We start from the raw sequence: 24170 nt of genomic DNA, 5'->3' as shown, positions 1-24170 counted from the left end.
ACACACTGGGGTTTACACATGCACACATGCAATGTCCAGAAGGTAACATACATATAGATGGGTGAAAGAGAAGAATGCAATCAAGCAGAATTGGTGTGCACATGTCTGCATACAAAACAACTGACTAGCCACAGCAAAATGCAGTGCAGATTGCAGTGTCAGGATGTTTTCTTGAGCACACTAATAAATTATTTTTATATTCATAATTGATCAAATGTGCAGGTAGTCACCCACAAATTAGTGTAATCCATCTCTGTAGGTCAGTAGCTCTAAGATGTATTCTAGTGTCTTTTAGCTCATTGTGTCGCTTTAATTTGCCTGTGCCTTCAATACGTCGCTTTAGTCTCTTGCAGCTGAAATAAGATAATTTTTGTAAAAATGTTTCTGGATTTAAAACTGTTTTTTATAAATTACCAGATGTATTGCATATGTCTCCTAAAGCCTAACTCTGCCATATACTGATGTCCTGCTCTACCCTTCCCTCTCTTAGCTGACAAAGTAGGAGGTGGTGAGACTTAATATGCCTTTATTGTCCTCCCACTCATTAATAACCACTCAGCAGAGCGATGACAAGTGTAAAAGCTGTCACTGCATCCTCTCTGCCACTCTGCCTCCCTCATATAATGGATAATGAGTATTAGTTTAGACGAGGTGCTCATGCAGTTGCCATTGTCTCCAAAATACTAAAACTGCAGTGTCTCTTATGCAGTGTTGTCTAACAGCTCAAGACTGGTGCAAAGCAGAGGCAAAAATAATACCTTTGGATTTTTATCAATAAATGAATGTACACAAGATTGAGAACACAGACAATTCCATATTTACATCAAAAATGCCTTTTAAATACCATTAACTGAGCTCAATAGGTGTTTCTCCCTAATTCCAAGCCTGTCAGTGCACGTTGGTGGTAGCCAAGTGGTTTTCTGAACTACTTCAGCAATCATCCCTCCTGATCTCTGTGCACCACAGCCCCACCACACTGTCAGCTGCCAGGGAGCTGTCTCCACACAAACACGCACCAAGTCTTCTCGTAAACACCTAAGGAGCTTGCCATGAAATAATGCACAAACACTTATAGCAGAGGCTTCCATTTATCAAACAAGTCACTCAAATTGATTGTAAAATGAACATGAATATCAAATGGCCTGTTGAACTGCTGCCAAATCTGGAGCTGTGCATATTTATAAGAAAAAAAAAGAAATGCACAGCAGTCTGTGACAGCACTAACTCTACTCTTTGCCTGCCAAGGCAGGTATGAGCTGCTGCTATGAAAAACAGTGCACTGCCAGAGATAAGGTTTCACTAGGAGGACAGAACATGTGGGAGGTAAAACTATCAACAAGTCAGGGTAAATGCCAGCTGGTCAATGGCCATCGTTATATTTTTTATGATAAACACTAAAATTTAATTTACTTTTGTTTCACCAAGAACACACGAGTATTATGTTTACAGCCTGATAAATAACCAAATACAATTCACACCTGAGAGAATATAATCACAGTCTGGTTGTGCTGTTTACCGAGGAGAACTGTCTTTGCTCTGTGAAAGAGATTAACTTCATGCAAGCAGCCCAGCAGAGATTACATAAATATGAGGCACAGTGTCTCCATCTGGTTCTGCTCTGTTTGCTTGTACCATACCTCCGATCAGTGCTTTGTCATTGTCGGGGGTTCAGATTAGGATTAACCCAACTGACACAGCCTGTGTGTATGTGTGTGCACGCCACATTATGGTATTACCCAGCATTTTTTTCTTGCATTTTACTAAAAGGCAGGGAGAAATGGAGACTATAATAACAAAATGTCAACATGAAAAGTATTCATAAAAATAGAAAACTGGGGTTCACTGCCCTTTAGAGCACTTTACATGAGCACTTTACACTGAAACCAATTGTTTTTACAAAGATTAAAGAAAGATTAGAAAGAGACAAAGTTAGAAAAAAGTTCAAATGAATTAAATGTGTCTTTGACATGCAGTGACAAAACCTGCTGTGGTCTCAACACTGTCTCTGTGAACATGTCCACATCATGTTCTCTTATCAGCTGGGACAAGACAAGACGTTTACAACCAAAAGGAAAAAATACTACTTTATGTGATTATTATTTATACTAATATTTCTTATTGAAAATGATCCACATCTGAATTTATAATGAGCATAGCAGTCAGTTATCACACCTTCATGTAACACAAGCCTTTCTGTCTAGGTTATTTTTATAGTCAGTAGCAAAATGAAAGGGTCTTCTCCTATTTCACTCAGTTACATTTTCTCCCTCGGGAAAAGTCGAAGCAAATGGACGTCTTTTCCATTGTCCTGGCCACACATGACAGCAGCATGTCACACTGCACCTGATACAAAACAAACCAAAAAATGTCACCACAGAAATAGAGATGCTGAGGCGAAGCTGGTAGACACTCATTGAGCTGTTTACTGTATGTTATAGCTGCTCTCTCAGTGCGTCTGACTTTTCTTTGTTCCACTCTTAGTGGAGAATCAAACAAAGACAGAGGGAGCAACGGCAAAGGGACAATGAGAACAAGAACAGGAGAGAGACAATAAAAGCCATTCATGAACATTGTTGCATGTCTGACATGAAAAGTCCTGAGAAAAACTGGCTTGGCCCATTTTGAAGCTCTGGGCATATCAGTGACTGTGGGATGAAACAGAGATGCCCCAGGGTGCAGCGATGGCTGGAGGGGTAATGGACCACTGACCGCTAAGGTCAAAACTGGAAGAAACCCCATTTAACAAAGTGATAAAAGAAAGAACTGATGAGAATGGAGGCACATTGGTTTCAAGAGCAAGAGGTGAGTTTGTTCAAAACAAACACAAAAGGCTGATATTCAACCTAATTTGCTCTTTTGATGAAGTGGTGCTTTGCACATTAGTGAATGTACAGTTTTATTTAGGACTTCTGATTACAGTTTCTCATCTCAGCACTAATGAGCATCCTGTATCTTAAATCTTTCATTAATGAATGACTGTTCATCAAAGAGTTACTGTAATATCAACCTCCCTCATGAAACATGAGCACTGTGGTGCTGAAAGGCACCATTTTTGAATATTGAGCTAAGCTTTTCTGTCCTGCTGCCCATTTAATCAGTGCTCCCATTGATTTCCCGCATCAGCTGTCTGCACTGATTCCACATATAAAACCATCAACTGTGTCTCTCCCTCCAATCGACCTTCTCATCTCTCAGTCTGCTGATCTGTCACAATCCAATCTAAGACACCTTTCCCATAATGTCTATGCTCTTATAGTAATCACTTTAGTATCTGTGCATGTTAGCGAAATAACACACATTCTCCCATACACTAATGGAAGCAGTTCATTCACTGCAAAATCTGTCCCTCTCATCAGTCTCCAAACCTCCATGTGGGCTTGACATCACAGCAGGCTAACAGGCTGATAGCCAAACACACACAGACACACACTCACATATTCAAGTTCATGTGCTGGTCCAGTGGATGGGAGAAATAAAGAATGGTATCTGACTGTGCATCATCCCTGGCAGGTAAGGTCGTGTTTGCTATGAATTTGGCATCAAGAATGTCATTTAGTTAGGTTTGACCACAGCCTCTAATTTATGGGCAAGATACTACCTGAGTGGGGACAAAGGCAGCAGGGTACTGAAAGTAAACAGCTGACTCAGTTACAAGCACCGGTGGATAAAGCACTAATATGGACCACTTGGACAAACCGAAGCAGTGATGCTTGAGGTACATGAAGGGGACAGCTGAGTAAGTGTGGAATAAGTAGATGGGAATGCAAGGAGGAGAGTGCATATGTTAAGCAAGCATTCATAAGCCTGTGTGGAGGAAGTGGGGCAGTGGTCACAAGAGGCTGGCGCTGGGTGTGGACAGCTGGCTGGCCCAGGTGGTGGCGGGCAGACTCGCTAGTGGAAACTGTCTGCCACTCCCATTTGGCGTCTGCTTTGCCACACTGGTACACGCCAATTCTCCCACAGCAACATGTCTGGTGAGAGTTAATGCCTACACATGTGGGCATCAGCTTCACGTTTAGTGAATCATTAGTCAATTCAAACAAAGATAATTATAAACTACTTTGATTAATCATCATTTCTCAAGTCAAACATCCACCTGTCCCACTTGCTGCATCCATTTAGTAGCTGTTCTGGATCACAAGCAGATGGTGTTTAGATTTCAGTTCACTTTCAAAAGTATTTTACTTTTAGACATATTACCGACTTAATGAATTATCAGTTAATTGAGAAAACTGAGAGCCTGATCAGTAAAAAAAGTAGCCATTAGTCGTGACCCTTGTCAATAACTGATCTTAAACATAGATCCCATGTCATAAATTAATATCAATCCAAATGGAATCCTGTTAACTACTGGGCAAGCCCGACCAACATGGACGCTGTTTTATAATTCTTCTACGGTTGTACATGCAGTTTATTCACCACACACACAGACATATAATAGATGCAAGCTCCTGTTCACAGCCTCCATATTTAAACCCATCTATCAAACTAACCTCCCAGACTGGCGACCCTGCAGCCCGAGGCCCTGCTGCCAGTTAGAAACCAGTGAAAAGGGGAGAGCAGACCTCACATAGTCTGTCCTCATTGGTTTGACTGGTTGTGATAGTATGTAATGTCAAAGGCTGAAGCCCAAAGAAGCAAACTGGTTCATCGATGTTAACGTGAGCATTTTCTTAACAGAGCCAGACTTTAAGGACAGAGTTGTACTACATTGTGTGGAGGAAAGCTAGGTCGACTTTTCAAGAAAGATCAACTAACTGAGCTGTAGACATTTTTCTAGGTTAAAGAACAAGCCAGCATGTCACAGACAAAATGAGAAGTGAATCAAAGATTTCAGAGTGGAGCTTTTAAACGATTTACCTAAACATCTACTGTTCAAGATGACCTGTACAAACCAGTGCAATATTGAACATCACAACATAAACTGTGGCACTATCTCCCCACTGTCAAAGAATGCTAACCATCACTCAGTTTCAGATTTGCATCTCTCATTGTTATAAAGGGGCATATCAGTCTGCATCATCGGAGCTGATTCTGGGTCAGTCCCCACCCCACTTCCTTAATGTCCACCCCTCACCCATCTCACCCACCTCCTAATTTTCTCATTTCCCCTCCCTGCCCCCCATGTCTGCTCTGTCTGCTGCTCCGTGTGGGGGGAGGCACAGGACACAATCAAATTAGCTTCCATTCCTAGATTTTCATGACAGACAGCCTTGTCAAGGTCACAGAGGTGCTAGCCAATTTCTGCTTGATACCAATTAACTTCAATGTGTGAAAGAATAAGCACTGGCCATTACGATTTGTTTTATTGATGAATACTAGACGCTTTTAGGCAAAGTGCTTCTCAGCACCATGACTGTGTATAATTTTAGCGTGGACCACCATGTGAATACCTATAATCTGGATAGTGTTGGAGACATATTCAACTCACTGACCACAACGTATGTCACAAACTGGATCCAGAGTGTCACTGAGGACGCCAGTGGGAAGTTGAAAAAAAGAAAACACAAAAACATGGTTGTTCATGTTTTGTGAAATAGATTTAATGTGATGTTTTCACACTGATTTTTTTTAGATGAGGAGGCTTAGAAAACACCAACCTCATAAAATACAACATAACCACATAAAATACTAGGAAACATACAATATTTGTATTTTGAGGAACGAAGGAAAAATATATGGCGATGTTAACCTCTTTCTTTCAACATATGCTGCTGAGCTGCAGATTGCTGCCATGACTGTGCTTGTCTGTCTGCCTCCCTGGAGGGCTACTTAGCATTACCACCACCCAGCATTCAGCATGAGTCCTGTTGTAGACAGGCACAGGTCTGTCTGTAAGTATGTGAACTCAACATGGGCCCAGAATATGCTCCTTAACACAAAGCTATACAAGAATAGCTGATAAATTAAAAATGGTCTATGGTATTGGAAAAACTTATTTCCTACAGGGGACATATGTTTTTGTCTGGCGTATCTTTTAGCAACACTGCCATTTGTGTTGGACACACACTTTAATGTGGCAGCACCTTTTACTCGTCAGGACCACGGGCTGTTTCTCAGCACTTGTTATTGCCCTAAGGACTTTTCTGCACATTAAAGACCCTTCCTGAACCAGTCTCAACAATATGCCAAGTGATTTTATTGAAATAATTAGTAGAATATAGAGCAAGACCTGCTGACACATGGCTGATGTGAATGAACAGTCATTGCACCGTTGATTAGAAAATACTACAACTTTTTAACGTCTCTGCTTCTTTGTACAGGATTAAAAGTGTGGCCTCTGCGGTTGGCTGGACAGCCAGGTCAGCACCGAATCATTGTCTAGACTTCTATCTATTACTGTGAAATAACAAAGCTTATTTCTTATCTAATCTTATCAACTTTGAATATCAAAACTCAACATTTTAGTATGCGCGCGTGTGTGTGAACATTTATTAATTAGCAAAAACATTCAAAAGAGAATTTTGCAAGTACTGGAGAAATAAAATGATGCTGGAGAAATGAATTTATAGAACAGATACATTACAGTTCATCAACTTCATGCTAATTTCAGCAGTTAGAAAGCCTCACTCTTCTGACACATATAAACAAAACATACACAACACACACAAACTCCAGCAGTAATTAAGCTACTTACTGCCACTGAAGGTGATTATGGGCCAGCTGGTCTCACACACATCTTTTGTCTAGTATCTAATATATAAACCAACACACCAAGTTAAATCTGATTTTGCTGTTCAGAAATGGCATATTAGGCCAAATGAAAAACAATGAAACTTAGGAAGAAAAGCATTGGAAGCCCCAATGAAACCACTTCAGACACAGAATGGAGGAACATAATAAGAGCTTTCATGACCTGCTTACAGTGTGCACTATATGTTTACTGCAGGGGAAAAAGATATGTGTGTTTGCGTGTAAGAGGAAGGACAATTCTTGAACTTCATACTCCTATTTCTGGTTATTGATTAAAAAAGCAGAAGACACTATAATTTTACACTGTTTAGAAACAATATCCAACATTACAACAGCAGGGAAGTAAATAAACTCTTGACAGTCTAGACACAACACCTGAGGGTCTCCATCCCCTGGATCCTCCTCCCTCTGTGGGAATATGGTAAGCACGTGCAGCTGTGCCCACATCATTCATACACACGGCGCTCAGACATACACACATACATGCTCGTACACACACATGGATGCACCCATGCAGACACGCTGATTTCATGTTTGGCTAAGAGTTCATATTTGCACGCTACAGTAGTTCTTTTGACAACAGACAAGACACTTGCCCCTTCTTCCACTCCGCCCCCTCTCGGCCCAGCACCCTCCTCTGTCCCTTTTCCTCTTTGATTTTTCTTTGTATTAGTTCTGTTGAATTGCAGGAAGCGTCACTCTTTTCAAAAGAGGGAGAACACAGAGGATTTCAGCTTTTGACTCTGAAAACCTCTCTCACATCTTCCTTTAGCCCCTTCCTCTCTAGTGTTGTCTCTAAAAATACAGCCTGGACCTCATTCTCATTTACCCTTCTTTGCCTCTGCTCAGCGAGTCTTTATCAGAGTGTGTACGTGTGTGTGTGTGTGTGTGTGTGTGCAAGCTCAGCACAGAGCACAAAGACCTGCAGTGACATCAGGCCCATTCACACTGTGTCCTCTGTCCACGCTCACCCAAGAGGTGCTCTGTTTAAAGGGCCTCTGCTATGCCTCACCCCCCTCCTCACACACACACCCCTATGATTTCTAAATGAACACAACAATGTCAACACACACAAATTGGTCATATGGTTTATTAAAATATGCATACCACAGAAGAGTTGAAGAAAAATGTATTTAACCCTCACCAAAATGTCACTGATTTTAAAAAAAATGGTTTTCTTGTATTCAGGCGACATGAAGTGATGATAGTTAGTAGTGTTTAGAAAGCCTGCTCCAGCTGACGTATGATGAAAACGGACCCTGAAAACAGACAAATGCAAATGTTCAGACTGAAGCGCCTTTCATTCCTTATTGAATTCAGATGGATGAATTCAAAGAAACACAAATCTGCGTGTGTTTATTTGTGTGCACATGCTAGAGTGGGCGAACAGGGGGTGAAAGGAGCTGGAGGGGGAACTGGTGACATTCCAGCATTTTGGTCACAGTTTCACACTTTATTTTGCTCACAGTGCAGACGAGCTTGAGCAAGAGAACATAAAAGGATGAGGCAAATATTTAGAGGGAAGTCCAAGATGACATGTCATGGTGAGAGAATAGTTAACACACTGGACCATGTGTATTTTCCATCTTTTCATAACCTAGAACTTCAGTTAATGCCCCCACACAAGATACACATCAATAAAACAAGGCAACTTTACTTACGTATCACATTTCACACACAGAGGCAGCTCAAAGTGATTAACAGAAGGAAGCAGGCTGGATGAAAATAATGGCCCGAGCTTTAACTTTAATTCGAACTGAATCCTGTCAACAGGCTCATCAGCCGCTCATGAAGCAGGAAGTGAACCGGAAGTGTGGATGCATCCAGCAGCCGCCTTACAGGAAGTCATAATGCAGTCACAGCACGCCATTTGAGAGCACTGATGAACTGAACAGGGAGAAGTTCATCAACAGATCAGTTGCACAGTTAGTTCTGATGCCAAAGCTCCTGACAAGTGTCGAATATTTCTAAGCTACTTGTTTAAATATGGAAGTCAGACTTAACATTTAGCACAGTGACAACAGTTCCCTGATACCTGTACCAACTCAGAAACACAAATTTCTCTATAATTCATTTCTCATTAGATTAACAAGAGTAATATGATTGTTTGGAAACTAAGATTAAGAAGTGCAGCTTAGCAACCTAACCAGAGCTTTTTCATCTCATCAGGCAGCAACAAGCTGCTGAGCCTGCAGAGTCTGATTATGCAACATGTCTACAGTTAGAACAAGAGTGATGCACAAAAATCCTAGTACTAGTCTCTTAAGCCGCCTTACTGTTTTGAAATGTTGGTATTCTTTGTTGCTTTCTGCAGATCACTGTGTCACACTGTTTAAACAATCTGTCCATGTCATTCCCATCAACTTTCAAGTGTAATTTCAGAGGCTCCAGTTAACACAGGCCCATACACACAGTGCTGAGCGATGCTAAACGGGCAGCTTCTTTAACACTCCGCCACAGAAGATATTCACACAGCACTGTTGGGTATGATAAGTTTGAACTGCAGCATCAACAAAAAAAAGCATGTGACCAGCAGGCCAGCGTGAGGAAGTGATGCACAGCCTACTCGGGTGTGTGCTCTGTCATGTTTCCTGCTCCTCTTCCCCCAGTAGAGTTTAAATGACTGATTAGAAAGAAATTCACTGGTGACTCCCATCAACAAAGCAAAACTTCGTTGACTTTTCCTCATCAGGGACTGTAAATCTGGCCTGAAAGGGGGGGTTGATCTTGAGACCAAGTGTAAGTATTCATGAGGAGATTACATTGCAGCAGTCACATAACAGTGTTGTAGACTGTTGACCTGCTCGCACAAAGTTTCCCACAAAAGTGTGGTCACTTTGGAAGGCAGCTCCCTGGGGAGGTGTGTAACCCACACAGGGCCTATGTAGCAGCCTATTAACACACACAGGAAACAGGCGAGACTGGTAGCCTACACAGGACATACGTCCCACAACAAAACACCACCTTTTTTTTACTCCCATTAAAGCCTTTGTGTATCAGCTGTGAGGGGCCCTTTCCGCTACTCCTGTTTTGTTTTGAAGCCACTGTTTTGATCACGGAGTGGTAAAAGTCTTCAGCACATTAATGGTTTTATGAGAAACCTTTGTGTTTTTGTGCAGCGACTGGTCAACACATCCATAGAAAAAAAAAAAACAAGTTCTTTTTGTTTTTACTCAGCTGAGGTCTACCACCCTTAAGCCAAAATGCTCTGCGTCACAAAACGTTCCACTCAGCCACCGGTGGGCTCTGAAAGAACACTGAGTATTTTGTGCTCTATTTGCAGAGCTTTTTCATTCAACCTCATTACTGTCATCATCTTGAGCCGCAAATACATGAAACAAAAACAAGCAAAGAATCACCTCCTTTGTGACTCCTCAGGTCACTTTCCTAGCAGCAGCGCCTAAATTAGAGAGGAAAGCCTTGAGGAAATGTCTGTTAAGGTGAGAATATTTAGCAGCAGTCACAAGGTCAAAGACAGCTCTAAACTCATTTGTCTATGTGTCTACACAGCAAAGGAGGCTGATCTGACACTATGGTGGAGGACAAAAGTCACTCACTGGTGTGAAATGAGTCAGTGGCATAGCTGCAAACAGTGAAAGAGTGGAGGGGACAGATATCAATATGAAAAGCAAATTTACATACTGCTCATAACTCACATGTCACATTACACCCAAGACACACACACACACACACACACACACACACACACACACACACACACACACACACACACACACAAGGCAGCATTATTGGTGTTTATAGTCTCTCAGTGACGGCCCAAACATAAAGCTTTCAATCTGGGGCAAATGCAGCACTCAACATAAGAGGAGGCACCTACCAAAGTGAAGTGAAACTGCACATATGTCTGTGTGTGAGTGTGACTGTGGGCGAGTCCAAAAAAATGTAAGCATCTACTCATTCTTCTAGCCTGCTTTCATCAGACTGATCTTATGTCTTAAGTGAGTGCAGCTCTATAAAGAGTCAACAGCCAAGTCAGAAGCAATTTATCGGCAGTCAATTAGTAAGGAGATACACACTACATGTATCTCGTCGTGTTTGACTGCAATGCAGAACCACTGACTGTGTGTGTATGTGTGTGTGTGTGTGTGCGTGTGCGTGCGCGTGTGCGTGTGTGTGTGTGTGCGTGTGTGTGTCCAAACCATTACTCAGGCAGTCAGGTTTGAATGTGGGATTTTAGGTCATGTCACTGGTTATAGGGACATTGTTTAGAGCAGGCGGTGCAGACATTCAGGAAATGGAGACTCAGACTGTGTGTTAGTCGGCCCTCATTGCCCTCTAAATGTATACTCACACACATGCACATAGAAGTAGTTTCTATGTGCATGTGTGTGTGTGAGAGACATGAGCTCTGTGCAGTCTGCCTGAGGGCAGCACAACATGGGAGAAATTAAACACCATCCACTCTTATCAGTGGCAGACTTTCTCTGGGGGAAGAAAAATAAAAAAACGCTTGATGGTCATGGGGGAAACCGTTGCCTGTATGGCAGGAAGTTATCCTTCTCCATGTGTTTATTTGTGTGTCCCCATTTCCTGTCAAACACACAGACACTGCTGTGGCATTTGTAGGGCATGTAAATACACACAGATCGTACATGATGAAAAGGTGCAATAGCTTGTCCACCAGCCTGTAATTACACAAACTCTAATTACTATGTGAATGTATGTCAGTAGATTAGAAATCATTTTAGAGTTCAGAGCTAAATGTGGCAGTCACCACATTACCTGTGATTTTGGTAAATGTTGCTTATACAACGTGATTGTGTCATTACAGCATCATCAAATAAAGGCAAAAGCTGCTAAACAAACTTCTGGTGTAAGTAGTGAGATATGCCACCGTCACTATCAGTTACACTCCACCAGCAACGCTCCAAGCTGCTCTAAAGCCTTAAATCAATAACTTGAGTTGAGCAGCAGCCACCAACTGTCTCTGTGGCTTCTTTTTTTTTTTGCTCTTTTGTCAACACCTCCCAGCTCACTTCCTGTTACAGTTGTCTCTGCGAACACGCACAAAAGAGAGTCACTCAGCAGCTGATTGACAAGTGATTCTGAAATCTCCCCTGGGGGAAACTGGGCCATTGGTTGTAAGGTTCATTTTAAAAGCCTGCTCCACTGGCCTGACCCCCATCCTCAACCCCCACTAGGTTTAATCAATAAATCCCAAACTGGGCTCTGAGAGGGGTCCATGAAAAAAGAAAAGTTAGATTTTACTATGACTTTGCTGCAGGTGCTTGTAACTGGACAATAAGACAAGGTCTAAGATTTTCTAGTCTGAGCTGAGTTTCATTCCTAAAATCTGTGCACAACCATACTCAAGACAAAATGTTCCCATATATGGCTTTCAGTCAGCACAGCAGACAATCAATAGTTGATGTGAGAGAGTTTGGGAGTGTCTGATGTAAAGAACAGTGGGTCTGTCAGACCACTGCTTCAGCTCCACACACAGTAAAACCAGCATGATTAAAGACGCAGCCCCAGTCACTCAAGTCATGCCTTTCAATCTCAGAAGCTGCCACCCAGCAAGTGCCAGCACATGCACATTTACACGCTCTCTTCCAGTCTGCATTCAGTCTTGGCAATGGGCTGCTAATGTTTCCAAAAGCTGCTGTGCTGCCCGAGCATTAGGGTGCATCTCCAACAAAGGCGGTGAATGACACCGCTCTGAAGGAGAGCATCTCTTTGTGCTCGACACATTTGCCGAGACAGGGACAAGGCAGTTTTCTGAAGCGGTCTACAGGGGTAACTAAAGTCATGCACATGAGAGCTGTTCACTGGATGTGACTAAAATAAGGTGAGGCTGCAGGTAGGTTCTTACAAGCACAAAAACACAGACATTGGAAAAGAGAGAAACGCCCATTCTCCTCCCTGCACCTGGCTGCATCTGTCCTTGTCACCTCAGCCAGTGGTAAATCCTGAATGCAAGTCGCTGCTTCACATTAAACAGACCTAATGCTGTGGACAACTTATGCACCTCAGATATGAAAAGAGTCATATGGTGCAGCATGGAGCAGACACATGTTTTGCCTTATCAATACTATGCAAAGCACCACCCATGCATTACGAAAGCAAGGTGTAATATTCTTCTATATCTCTCCAGCCTGCTGCATCCTGCAACGAGCAGACACATTACACAGACTGAGACTATAGGTGTGCATGGTGCATTTAATTGATCGCCAGGAGGCACAGACACAATGTGGTCTGCTAAGGTCGGCAGATTTCCAGCAGACAGCCGTGGGAGGCTTACCTCAACGCCACCTTTACACAGCAGTCGCCCTGACTCGCCATTATCGCTTTAAAGGTCCAGCGACGGGATGCGGAGTATTTCGGCTATGCTGGTTTTTCAGTGCGTGTTGAGGGTGCGGGGCTGCGGTGTTGCTGCGGGTCTCAGGTCATAGGGACCTCCTGTCTTCTTCTTCTGCACCCCCGATGTGTCGGTCATGTCTGGCTCACTGGTGTTTGACACATCGCAGAGTTTAACCCGCTTCTTTCTCCTTCCGCGGTCTGTCTCAATCGCTACATCCTGTTCAAAATGCGTAAGAGTGAAACATACGAGCGCTCCTCGACGCGCACACCGCTTCACTGAGAGACGAGCCCTGAGTGAGACCTGGAGAGGGAGGGACGCCTTCAGGGACTGTAGGACAATTGGACTGAGTAAGAATATTAAAAGGGGAAATGGTGAATAAATGTGCTACCATCGATAGCCTACCGATGCTACGCTTGTATTATGCAAATGCAACACACACCCCGGCAAATTTTATAAATAGCGCAGTGCATTTCAGAGATAAAAGGGGAGCAGCGAAAGAAGTAGGCCCATTTAGATCCATTACTTAAAGGGGACGATCAGCAGTAAACCTTCCCCTCCATTAAGCTGAGAGATTCTCAAGAAACAGGAAAAGAAATGAACGAACCTGCAGGACAAGCAGAGATAAAGTGGCCCTTGGTCCACAGCATAATTCAAGCTCCAAAAACACTTGCTAGAATTTCCTGTTTAGACTCTCAGTGCCTTTCAAAACCCAAAACCTTTCTATTAAATGATCTTACAGCAGAATGTCCCTCCTCAGTGGTATATTAATAATAATAAATTTTATTTCATGGCGCCTTTCAAACTCTCAAGGTCACCTTACAGAGAGAAAAGGGAAGCATACAGCATGAAATACATAGAGTGCATTAAAACAACAATAACAACAATGCATAAACAGAGGGCCAGAATGTAAAGGCAAAAGTGCAGAGCATCCAGGAAGTGGGCGATGTACAGCAAAAGCAAATTGAAACACAAAAACCCAGATGACAGAACAACAAATATGAAACAATATGCTATGCTATGCTATTATTATGTTATATTGTTAAATTATTATTATTATTGGCCTATGCCTATTAATGTGTAAACTGTGTTTTAAACTAACACGTGGTGAAGATAGAACTAATTTATTTATCATGTAGGTTAATGTATAACTGTGTATCATAGTTTCTATGTAATATTAAGATAAAATTAGTATCAGTGGAGTTAGACTAAAGCTTTGATAATAATGGAGCCTAGTCAGATTCTCTAGTGGAGTATTAAAAGCATCTGTGGAGCTTAAAGAGAAATGGGAATAATCAAGTACAAGTATCTGAAAATGTTAGTTAATAAAGTACGTGAGTAAACTCCACCACACAGTGCTCTTTCTGTAATGCTATAATAATACGAGCAGCCCCTGAAAGCATCATAATCGCCTGTGATTGGCAGGTACAAAGGCCAATAGTTGAGTAAGTATTGCCTTCAGCGGACCAATCAGCGGCCTCGACGAGCCTTTGTGGCCCCGGCCCGGCGGCACACCCACAACAAGCAGCAAAGATCATTACTAACCCGCAGCACACCGACTGTCATCTGAGGTCCATTAAACTGCCATAAACACAGACAGGCACTGACGGAGAGGAGGGGCCACCTTCAGGCCAAAGGCTGAAACTCGTGCAGAGGTTATTAACCCACGTTCTAGCCAAAGGTGGAGTTCATATGCTCAGGTTTAGACTCTGCTCACTTCTCCCTTCTACTCAGGCCAAAGAGGAAATTTAAATCCTTTCTCATAATGGAGTCAAATAAAAATGATGCTCTCTCCACAGTTTCTCTCTCTCTCTCTTTATGTACTTTCTAATTTTTTTTTATTCTGGATCTATGCTGCTGAGTTTTCACTTTCTCTCCTCAGTTCAGTTTCCTACAACGTGCTGAAACAGCCACTTTAAATTCTCTATGCAAAGGTAATTTACTATATGTCCATTGCCACTACAGCTGTCTGCGATGTTGGCTATATGCTTTACAGTGGCAGGATTCACGACTCCAACCTTAAAAAGCCTCCTCATCATCCGTGACTCCCACAAACTGTATGTAAACCGAACAAAACTGACAAGTTTCAAAACAAGTTTCCTCCCACAGTCCAAAAACATGTATGTCAGGTTGATTGGTGACTCTAAATTGCCCATAGGAGTGAGTGTGAGTGTGTGAGGTTGTTTGTCTCTATGTGGCCCTGTGATGGACTGGGGACCTGTCCAGGGTGGACCCCTGCCTTTCACCCAAAGAGAGCTGGGATAGGCTCCAGCAGGTCCCTGGGACCCTGGTTAGGAAAAAGCTGGTATAGATGATGGATGGATGGTTCTGCAGTTAAATTTTAACCATGATGTTAAACTGCACTGTACTGGTCATAACAAACAGATTTCCATCTGGGTAAAGAAAACCTGTCAGTGAAATCAATCACTTCTGACTTCTGCAAATAGTTGGATGGACTATCCTCTTATTTCTTTGCATGTAAATAGGAACTTATGACTCTAAGCATGTGTGTTCATGTCCTGTATCAAGGACCAGGTGGTGATGTTCATGCTGCACAGGACACAGAAGCAGTGCTGGATTCCACACTAGATTAACATCCAGTTATGGGGATAAAGCTACAATACAATCCTCCTAAATCTGCTGGGAACCAGCCAGCAGCCACTACAACAAGGACAACAACACACACATAAGCAAGGCCAGTGCTCAAACACACACTCACCTTATTTTGTCTGGTGATTGCTTAAGACCAGTTCATGCAAACTATTATATAATTAGGCTGCACTGTTTTGCAAAGTATATGCTATGTCCTTTCATTCCTCTTCGGAAATGTTTTCAAATCCCACTAACTTTTTACTGCGCACCACCTCCTCCAGAGCACTCAGTGTAAAAAGCCTATTTCATAACGCACCGTGTGGGTTATAAAACCCTGAAAATATTGCAATTGCCAAACGGCAGCATAATCCCTATATTTAGAGCCCCATACAGTCAAAATCACAGCACCATAATTGCATAAGAGGCGTTCAAACACAATCACTCCAGCCACCCTCAGGCTCTGTCAGTCACGGTAAAGTCAGCAGTTCCTTCACCAGCTCGGATTTGACACGTTACTTCTTCCAGCAGCACACGCACATGCACTCGCACACACACGTATGTACACACACACACACACACACACACACACATTTCTCATGGGAACTTTAGATTGACTTATATTTCCTTGAGACTTACCTGAACCTTAACTATAACTACTTACCCTTACCCTAACCTTAAACCAGGTGGTCACCCTAAAATAGATTTCTATGGAGGAAAACAGGTCTCCACAGTGTGAGTGTGTAAACAGGGTTCGGTGCAAAAATAAATCCACTTTGTGAATCTTTTTGGATGGCCCTTCTAATTTCTAAAGCATATGATTATATCCTGAAGTGAAAACATGAAGATGACTCATAACTTTAATGTACCACAATCTTTCTGAAGCTATTTTGTCAAATGTTGAATATATAACTTTGCAATAACATATTTTATTGTCAGCATAATGGAAAATAATGTAAAGTAACGCACATAACCCAATATTAAATGTTATTATACAGGCCTGCACAGTATGTTATGTAAACCTTATATTATTGTGCATTTAATAAAGATGAACTAAAATGAATTTGCTAATAAACAAGTCCAATCTTCTGTGTAGCTTCTCCAACCCAAACACCATATTGCCTCCATTGGTGAACAAGACATGAAGTGAGATAGAGTGAAATGGAAGATGAAACTGCACCCTAATGTATTCTCCATTCTTATTCTTTGGTGTGTCTAATCCTTCACATCCTTTTCTATATTTGGCTTTGAAGCCCCAAAAGATAATCCCAGATTCTTTACCGTAACAAAACTGTTTCAATTGGCCAGGATTACGCAAACACACATCTGACGACTCACTGGCTGGCAGAGAAAGAGGTGTGCTACCAAGATGAAGAGTCAGACGGATGAATTTTGCAGTTGTTTCATGTTTATTTTTTTGTTTCTCTCTATTCCTTTTACAAGAGGGAAACATGGCAGAGTCTAATAAGTGCAATAAGTGTGTACACGGTTGTTTGATGGCATCTATATTTTATGTGCGCATGTGTGTGTCTGACAGGAGCCACTTGGGTGCTTTAGATTTATGTGTGTCAGCTGGAGCGACATACAGCAGAGAAGCTCTGTGCCAGTCCTTGGCATTGCTAGACCCCCTCTTGTGATTTGTCCCACCACCCTGCAGAGTTTGGCTTCCCCTCACTGCAGTACAGTAGTGAAAGTATGCCTTTACCACAAGCAGAGTGACAAATACATTTTTGATTCCAAAATCTTGATACTGACAACAGCCTCTGCATGCTTTACCATGCTTGCATGGATGTAATAGTTAAAGGAAAAGCAAAAAAATTTGGAAAATATGGTTTGTTTCATTTCTTTTGATACTGAGAGTTACATGAGAAAAATCAACTCTCATGTTTGTGTGGACAATAAAAGGCAACACCCAGCAGCCAGTTAGCTTAGTATGAAGACTGGAAACAGGTAAAAACAGCAAGTGGTGTTCTGTCAGAAAGTATTTCAACCTAAAAGCTTCTCAAATCAACACTTGACAACATTTGAGATGTTTTCTGTGTCCTATTGTGAATAAAATATGGGTTTATGAGATTTGAAAATATTTGCGTTATGTAGATTTTACACAGCATCCAAACTTTTTTGGAATTGGGGTTGTACTTGAACCTAAAGAAGCTTGTGTGTAGCTAATATATGTGTTTACACACAGGTCTCCAGTCAGCAAGGGCTGTAACAGTAGTGAGCGATCGGTAATGAGTCACAGTTGAGCAGCCCTACATTCCTGCGTCCATCCCCAGGGCACATGTTGACCCACACTTTGCACCATCTCTACCCAGGCGCCGATGCTTCCTGCTGAGCTGTGGCCAAGTAGCGGCTGGGGTGGAGTAGCTGCTCCAGCCTCAGGGTGTTTCACAGAGGTAGTGACACTCACTGACTTAACTGCTGCTTTACAGGTCAGAGATGTGTGAGCGATGAGAGGAGGACATCAAGAAGTAATTGCTCTGTGGTTCTCTGCCCTGAGCCCATTGCATGATTTTACTAACACACACACACACACACGCCTGCACAATAAGTCTAATAAGGTCCATCTTTGTCAGAGGAGTAGAGACCCATCATAGCTGCTGCAACTAAGTGCTTTGTACATGACATTTAAAAGTTCTGTATATGTTCAATACACATGCAAAGTAATTGAGGCTGGACATATAATGTAAATATGGATGATTGTAACAATGCACTGTTACATTTCCAGGATATAATGTGTCTTAATAAAATGAAGACACACTACATTTATCTGTCATTAAATTAGTACAAATGCCCGATTATTTTACACACTCATCTTTTGTCATCTTACCCTGTTAGCCACCCTCTTGTCTCACTGAGGGACTCCTGCACCTCGTTTCTATGGAAATGCCCTCTAAAGAAGACAGGCAGACACGAACAGGAAGAGATGCTGAGATGGCAGAAAAGCCCCTTTGTGCTTTTCACAGCAAACAGGCCTAAAGAGGGTGTAAAGGGTTAATCTCTCACTCACTCTCTCTCTGTCACACACACACACACAAATGATAAACATACAGCTTCCCCTTTAGGCAAAATGGGAGATAAGGAGTATCAACAGATTCCTGAATTCCCCTTGAAACCATGGAATCAGTTTTCCATAGATATGTTTTACAGGCACATACAGTTTTTTGTTTTTGTTTTTTTTTAAGGAAAGCCTCTCTGTCAATGTTTCTGTGACAAAATACAACGTTTATTGCACCTACAACATCTACCATATGTGAACAGATCCATATCACTGGGGTCTTGCCCACGATTAGCTCTTTACACAGATTAATCAAAATAGAAGCTACGCCTAACATGTTAGCTCGCAAACACAGTCATGCGCACAAAGGGAGCACGAAATCTTCTTTTTGTCTGCAAGCATCACGTAGACACACACACAGCTTTACTCCTCTCTTTGTGAGGACACTCATTGACATAATACATTCTTGAGCACTTAAACAGGAGCCTAAAACAGTGAGGACTGGCCAAAATGTCCTCACTCTGATAGAATTATGCTCAAATAGGTCCTTGCAAATACTGAAGTACAAGCACACACACACACATACATGGAATCTTATTCTATTCTCCATCAGAAAATTGGATTGCTGCTCCCACATAACTTGATTATAAACAGCCTCACACTCACACTGGGGCGGTATCACTTAATAAAATACAGGGTATTGACACGCCTGTGCCCACACTTGTGCACACAAAGACAGATGTATTCACATACATACACACTGCAGATATATTGTAAATCTGAACTGATATAACTGAGGCAAAACTCAGAGTGAACAAACAAAATCTGGCTGAAAAAGCTCATTAATTATTCAGTCAGGTCCCTTGTGTGCATAAATATTGGCTAATTAGGATGTGAAAAGGTCAAACGTGTCAGCATTAGACATGTGAACGAGCTCCTTCACGTCAATAAATGCATATGTTGTCACAGCACAGCAGCATGTTGGGCCTTTCCTGAGAACAGAAGCACACAACATGCATTGACAACTGCACATGTGACTGTAACAAAAGCACCACAAAAATGGATTTTCACGCTAACAAAATGCAGCAGATATCTGAGATATATAATTTATAATTGATGTTAAGGCTCATGTTTTGTACAGCAAACATTTTTCACAAATGCTAGTTGAAGAAAGTACAATGAGCATGTAACATGTTTAAACTGCAAAAGAGAAGGAGATAAGGTATTATTTCATTCTCTCTGGACAAGTTACCATAAACATAATTACATATGTAGACAACCTAATAATTGTACTGCTGTGAGGCGCCTGTGATAGGGTGATGTACTAGACTGCAGCTCTATAACCCCATCTAGTGTTTGACCGAAGTACACACAAGTTTCCTTCCACCATTATCTCAGCAGTCTCTCAGGAGAAGTGTCTGTCTGCAGCCTGCAGACCACACTCAGCAAAGCCACCTCCTGTTACACCCCCTCCAGTCATGCCCCTGTAACCGGAGTTGTTCTGTAATATTGCTCAAAGACCACCTCAGCAAAATGATCACATCCAAATTAGTCCCATAATTATTTGTGAAAGTGAAAGTGACTTAACTGGCCAAGTATGGTGACCCATACTGACCCCAAAAAAATCAGCCAATTTTGTTTGAACCTTGGTTCAATGAGGTGAAATGTAAATGACAGCATTGGAGTGGTGACGTCATCAGTGAAGGTCACTTTCTAACTGGCCCCTCTCTCTCTCTCACTGTGCTGTCTTGGTTAGCCAAGGTGTCTATCAGTCTACCTCAGTCTAAGAGACTAATAGGACATACAGCTGGTTTCTATCAGCAGATCAGATTGGGTCTCCCTCCACAAAGGCAGCCATGTTCCACCTCCACGTTTCTACAGTAGCCCAGAATGGACAAACCAAACACTGGCTCTATATACAGGGAATTACATTTTATTTTAAAGGCTCCTTCACAATCTGACCACTAGATACTGCTACATTTTCCACATTGAACCTTTAACCCCAACCCTTTTCACCCACCCAGAACCCTGGACCTGCAGCCACACTGACTGTGCTCATTCAAAGCTTCACTAGTTTACCTGCAGCTATAGCCTAAATAAAAAAAAAAGAAAAATCAGAAACCAAAAGAAGGAAAGTGAAGTAACCAGTGGCATTAAAAGTGAAAGGGGAATAGTCTTGGTTTCAACCTGGGGAGTCACTCTATTCTGTGGATCTTTTAACCATTAATCATTCATTATCTGAAAGCTCCCAGCAGACAGACCAGGAGGGGAGTGATGATAAACGCACTGGAGAAAGACTTTGTGCTGCTGGTTTCAGCTGTGGGCCACTTCAGTCACTTTGGATCCAGCACTCAGAAAGAGGATGTTTATCTCTCATCTTTTCAAAGCAGTAATGTCAGTGTTGTCTCTTGTTCTCTCCTGAACAGCTTCACAGAAGCAGAAAAGCCTGAGAGTTGTTCTACTGACCTTTGAACCATGCTCCCTGCTCAGGAAGCTGCTAAAATCTACCACACCAACTACGTGCGTAACGCCCGGGCCGTGGGCGTGCTGTGGACGGTTTTCACCATCACCTTCGCCGTTATCACCGTGGTGGTGTTCATCCAGCCGTACTGGATCGGGGACAGCGTCAACACGCCGCAGGCCGGATACTTCGGCCTCTTCCACTACTGCATTGGGAACGCGCTCACCTCGGAGCTCACCTGCAAAGGGAGCGCGTTGGATTTCGGTTCCATCCCGTCCGGCGCCTTCAAGACGGCCATGTTCTTCGTGGGGATCTCCATGCTGCTGATAGTGGGCAGCATCGTCTGCTTCAGCCTCTTCTTCTTCTGCAACGCAGGGAGCGTGTACAAGATCTGCGCCTGGATGCAGCTGGCCTCCAGTGAGTGAGTCTGTCTGCAACAAGTGGTTACACTTTATATGGCTCATATCCATTTTGTCTCTTAACGACCATAATAAATGGAAACATCATAGTCCTTGGTTTTAGGGTCAAGAGTAGAATTAGGGTATTTAGTTGGAAGATGGGGCATGTCAGTGAGGGTCCTCACAAGGTTGCAACATATTTTTGTGTATTCAGGAGTCTTTATGTGTTGGCTTTGAAATGTAGATCCTGAATTCAACGTTGTTGGGATTAGTGATTAGCACAAATAAGTTCTACTCTTGTTCTTCTGAGTTAGATCTAACTACAAGGAGAACCTTCTTCACTAAACATGTTGGTCCAGGTGGTGTAAAACATTTATGTTCATGATGTGCTGGTGAGCCAACGACAAGTTGCAGGTTAAAATTCTGAAAATTAGAAAGAGACTGTAGAAAGAGAAACGTGAGTGTTGAAGGTGTGAGGGTGTGTGAGGAAGTGAAAGTGTGTGTTTCACCCTGTCACCTGATAGTTCACACGGCTCTTCCTGCTGAGGTGGGACAGCACGAGGCCGACTGGCTGTCTACAGAGTCAATAATGGATGAACATGTTCAATTTTCAAGAGTTGCTAGGCAACTGTGTGTGTGTGTGTGTGTGTGTGTGTGTATGTACCTGAATTAATGCAGTGCACATTGTCTGCTGGTTTACTTGTCCTGTTTCAGTTCTGGAGGTGGAGAAGGTAGTTTGTGACGCTGCTCACCAACAGCAGCAAGATGCTCTTTTACTGCACCATATGATAGTGACTTTCTGTGTTTTTGGTGTTTTCCACTAATCCTACACACACACACAGACTAAAACCAACAATGAATTTAGTGTACTGACCGTAATGTGTGTGAATACAGAACTGGGCTCAACTTATCCATCTGTTCTGCAGACCTCCATTATTATTAAAAGACTCTGGTGAGTCACACTGTGTAATGTTACTTTTACAGTAAAAATCTAAATCCTGTCTTTAAAAAAAGATCTTTTAAAAAAAACAAGACAGGCTTCATACTTTTTTGTGAGGAGAGAGCACATCACAGTGCAGTGGTGAGGCTCACTGGTGTTTTTAACAGTTTGCAGCCCAGACAAACTTATACATACACTGCTATACTGCAGTGGATTCACAGACATGGTGAATACATGAAATGCATTGTTGGGTTTAGTCTCTGTATAGGATTTGTGGAAAATAAAGAGACAATTACCAGACTTATCCTTTACACCTTTCAATATTGTATAACATATGTATGGTATATTCATATTTGCCACATTAAAATCCTTTGTGTATTTTAATAAACACAACAAACACCAGCCCTGTGCCTCCCTCTCTCCGAGGTACGTGCATGGTGATTGGCTGTATGATCTATCCTGACGGCTGGGATTCAGAACAGGTGAAGCGCATGTGTGGCCAGCGGACCGACAAATACACTCTGGGAAACTGCACAGTGCGCTGGGCTTACATCCTAGCCATCATCAGCATCATGGACTCACTCATCCTCTCCTTCCTGGCCTTCAGCCTGGGCAACCGGCAGGACAAGCTGCTGCCCGAGGACTTTCAGGTGGAGGAGAAAGGTACCATGAGTGATGGGAGGGTGGAGGAGTGGCACAAGCCTGATGATGGTATTTGACTGGATAGAAGAAGAGACAGAGATTCAGGTGAAAGGCGAAGAATAAGGAAAAGTTTAAGCTTTCAGTGAGGGTTACCTGCTTTGCCTATAGGGAAGCTGAAAAGAGGTGAAGCAGAGGCTGGGCAGCCTTGAAGCTTCTACTAGGTGCTGAATCACCAAGGCCAGAGTAAAATGAAAGATAAAAGATCCAAAAGATCCAAACTCTATAGTTTTTCTTTTACTCTCTGCTGTGTTTTAACATGGCTCTTTAGCCACATAAGCAGCCTGGCAGTTGGTCTTGTCCAGACTGAAATATTTCCCCAACAACTGGATGTAATTACCTGAAAAAGCACCAATGATCCTTTTACCTGACTATTTAGTGATGATATCCAGAGAATATGCAATTTCTGACACATCAAATTTTGTTTCTGTCCAGCACTAACATTGCCGTCAGCCACAGTTGCTCTTTCTATTTAGTGCTACTTTCCAAAGTTATCATGCCAACATGCTACACTAACATTGTGAATATGGTAAACAGCATGTTAACACACTGATATTCACATCAGGAGAAAACACTGCTGTACCACAGTAACTACAGTAAATGGTAAAATCCAGCTGAGCTACTGCCTTAATGAACTAATGATTTCACTGTATTTGTCCATTAATGCTGCCTTTTTCTTGACTACAGATAATGCTTAGAGCCCCTCTGGAAAAGAGCGGCCAGAGATGGACAGGACACGAGGACCTGCTGACTTAGGAGATTCAAACATACCCTGACGTAGTCTGGATGCCAGTGTCAACAGTTGGTATTGACATGTTAAAAGCTGAATAATAAAAACATAGGAGTCACTGCCCAGCTGTAGATTATACAGTCAAAATGCTCCTTTTCATAAAATCACTTGAGTGAATAATATGTGGGGACTACACTCTTCGGGTTTTCGTTATAAATCTAGAAATAAAAATTCTCACCATGACAATTTTGGTTGCCGTCATCTCTTCCAAATGATGTTAAATCTGATGGTTTCTGAAAAGAAATGTTTGTATTAAACATCTGACACAGCAGCTTTACACATA

The 24170-nt window shown here is 42.3% G+C and overlaps 2 protein-coding genes across 6 annotated transcripts in view; one reads left to right on the top strand and one right to left on the bottom strand.

Annotated features, from left to right (window-relative positions):
- The window catches only part of kif21b (kinesin family member 21B), a 54839-nt gene extending 41550 nt beyond the window's left edge, over positions 1-13289 (bottom strand). For all 5 annotated transcript variants that reach the window (XM_026305940.1, XM_026305942.1, XM_026305943.1 and 2 more), the window contains exon 1: positions 12956-13289. In XM_026305940.1, the coding sequence (XP_026161725.1) occupies positions 12956-12996 (41 nt within the window). In that variant the 5' untranslated portion in view covers positions 12997-13289. The remainder of the gene's footprint in view (positions 1-12955) is intronic.
- A 7607-nt stretch (positions 13290-20896) lies between these two features.
- lhfpl5a (LHFPL tetraspan subfamily member 5a) lies at positions 20897-23878 on the top strand. The gene is made up of 3 exons (XM_026307418.1): positions 20897-21477; positions 22825-23061; positions 23785-23878. Exons 1-3 carry the CDS (start codon positions 21075-21077, stop codon positions 23793-23795), a joined length of 651 nt encoding a protein of 216 aa, XP_026163203.1. The 5' UTR covers positions 20897-21074; the 3' UTR covers positions 23796-23878.
- Positions 23879-24170: the final 292 nt, after the last annotated feature.

Source organism: Mastacembelus armatus, chromosome 5 (assembly GCF_900324485.2).
Source record: "Mastacembelus armatus chromosome 5, fMasArm1.2, whole genome shotgun sequence".
In the NCBI taxonomy this organism is placed as follows: domain Eukaryota; kingdom Metazoa; phylum Chordata; class Actinopteri; order Synbranchiformes; family Mastacembelidae; genus Mastacembelus; species Mastacembelus armatus.
The sequence above is the reverse complement of the archived record's forward strand: the minus strand, read 5'-3'. Positions and strand labels throughout refer to the sequence as shown.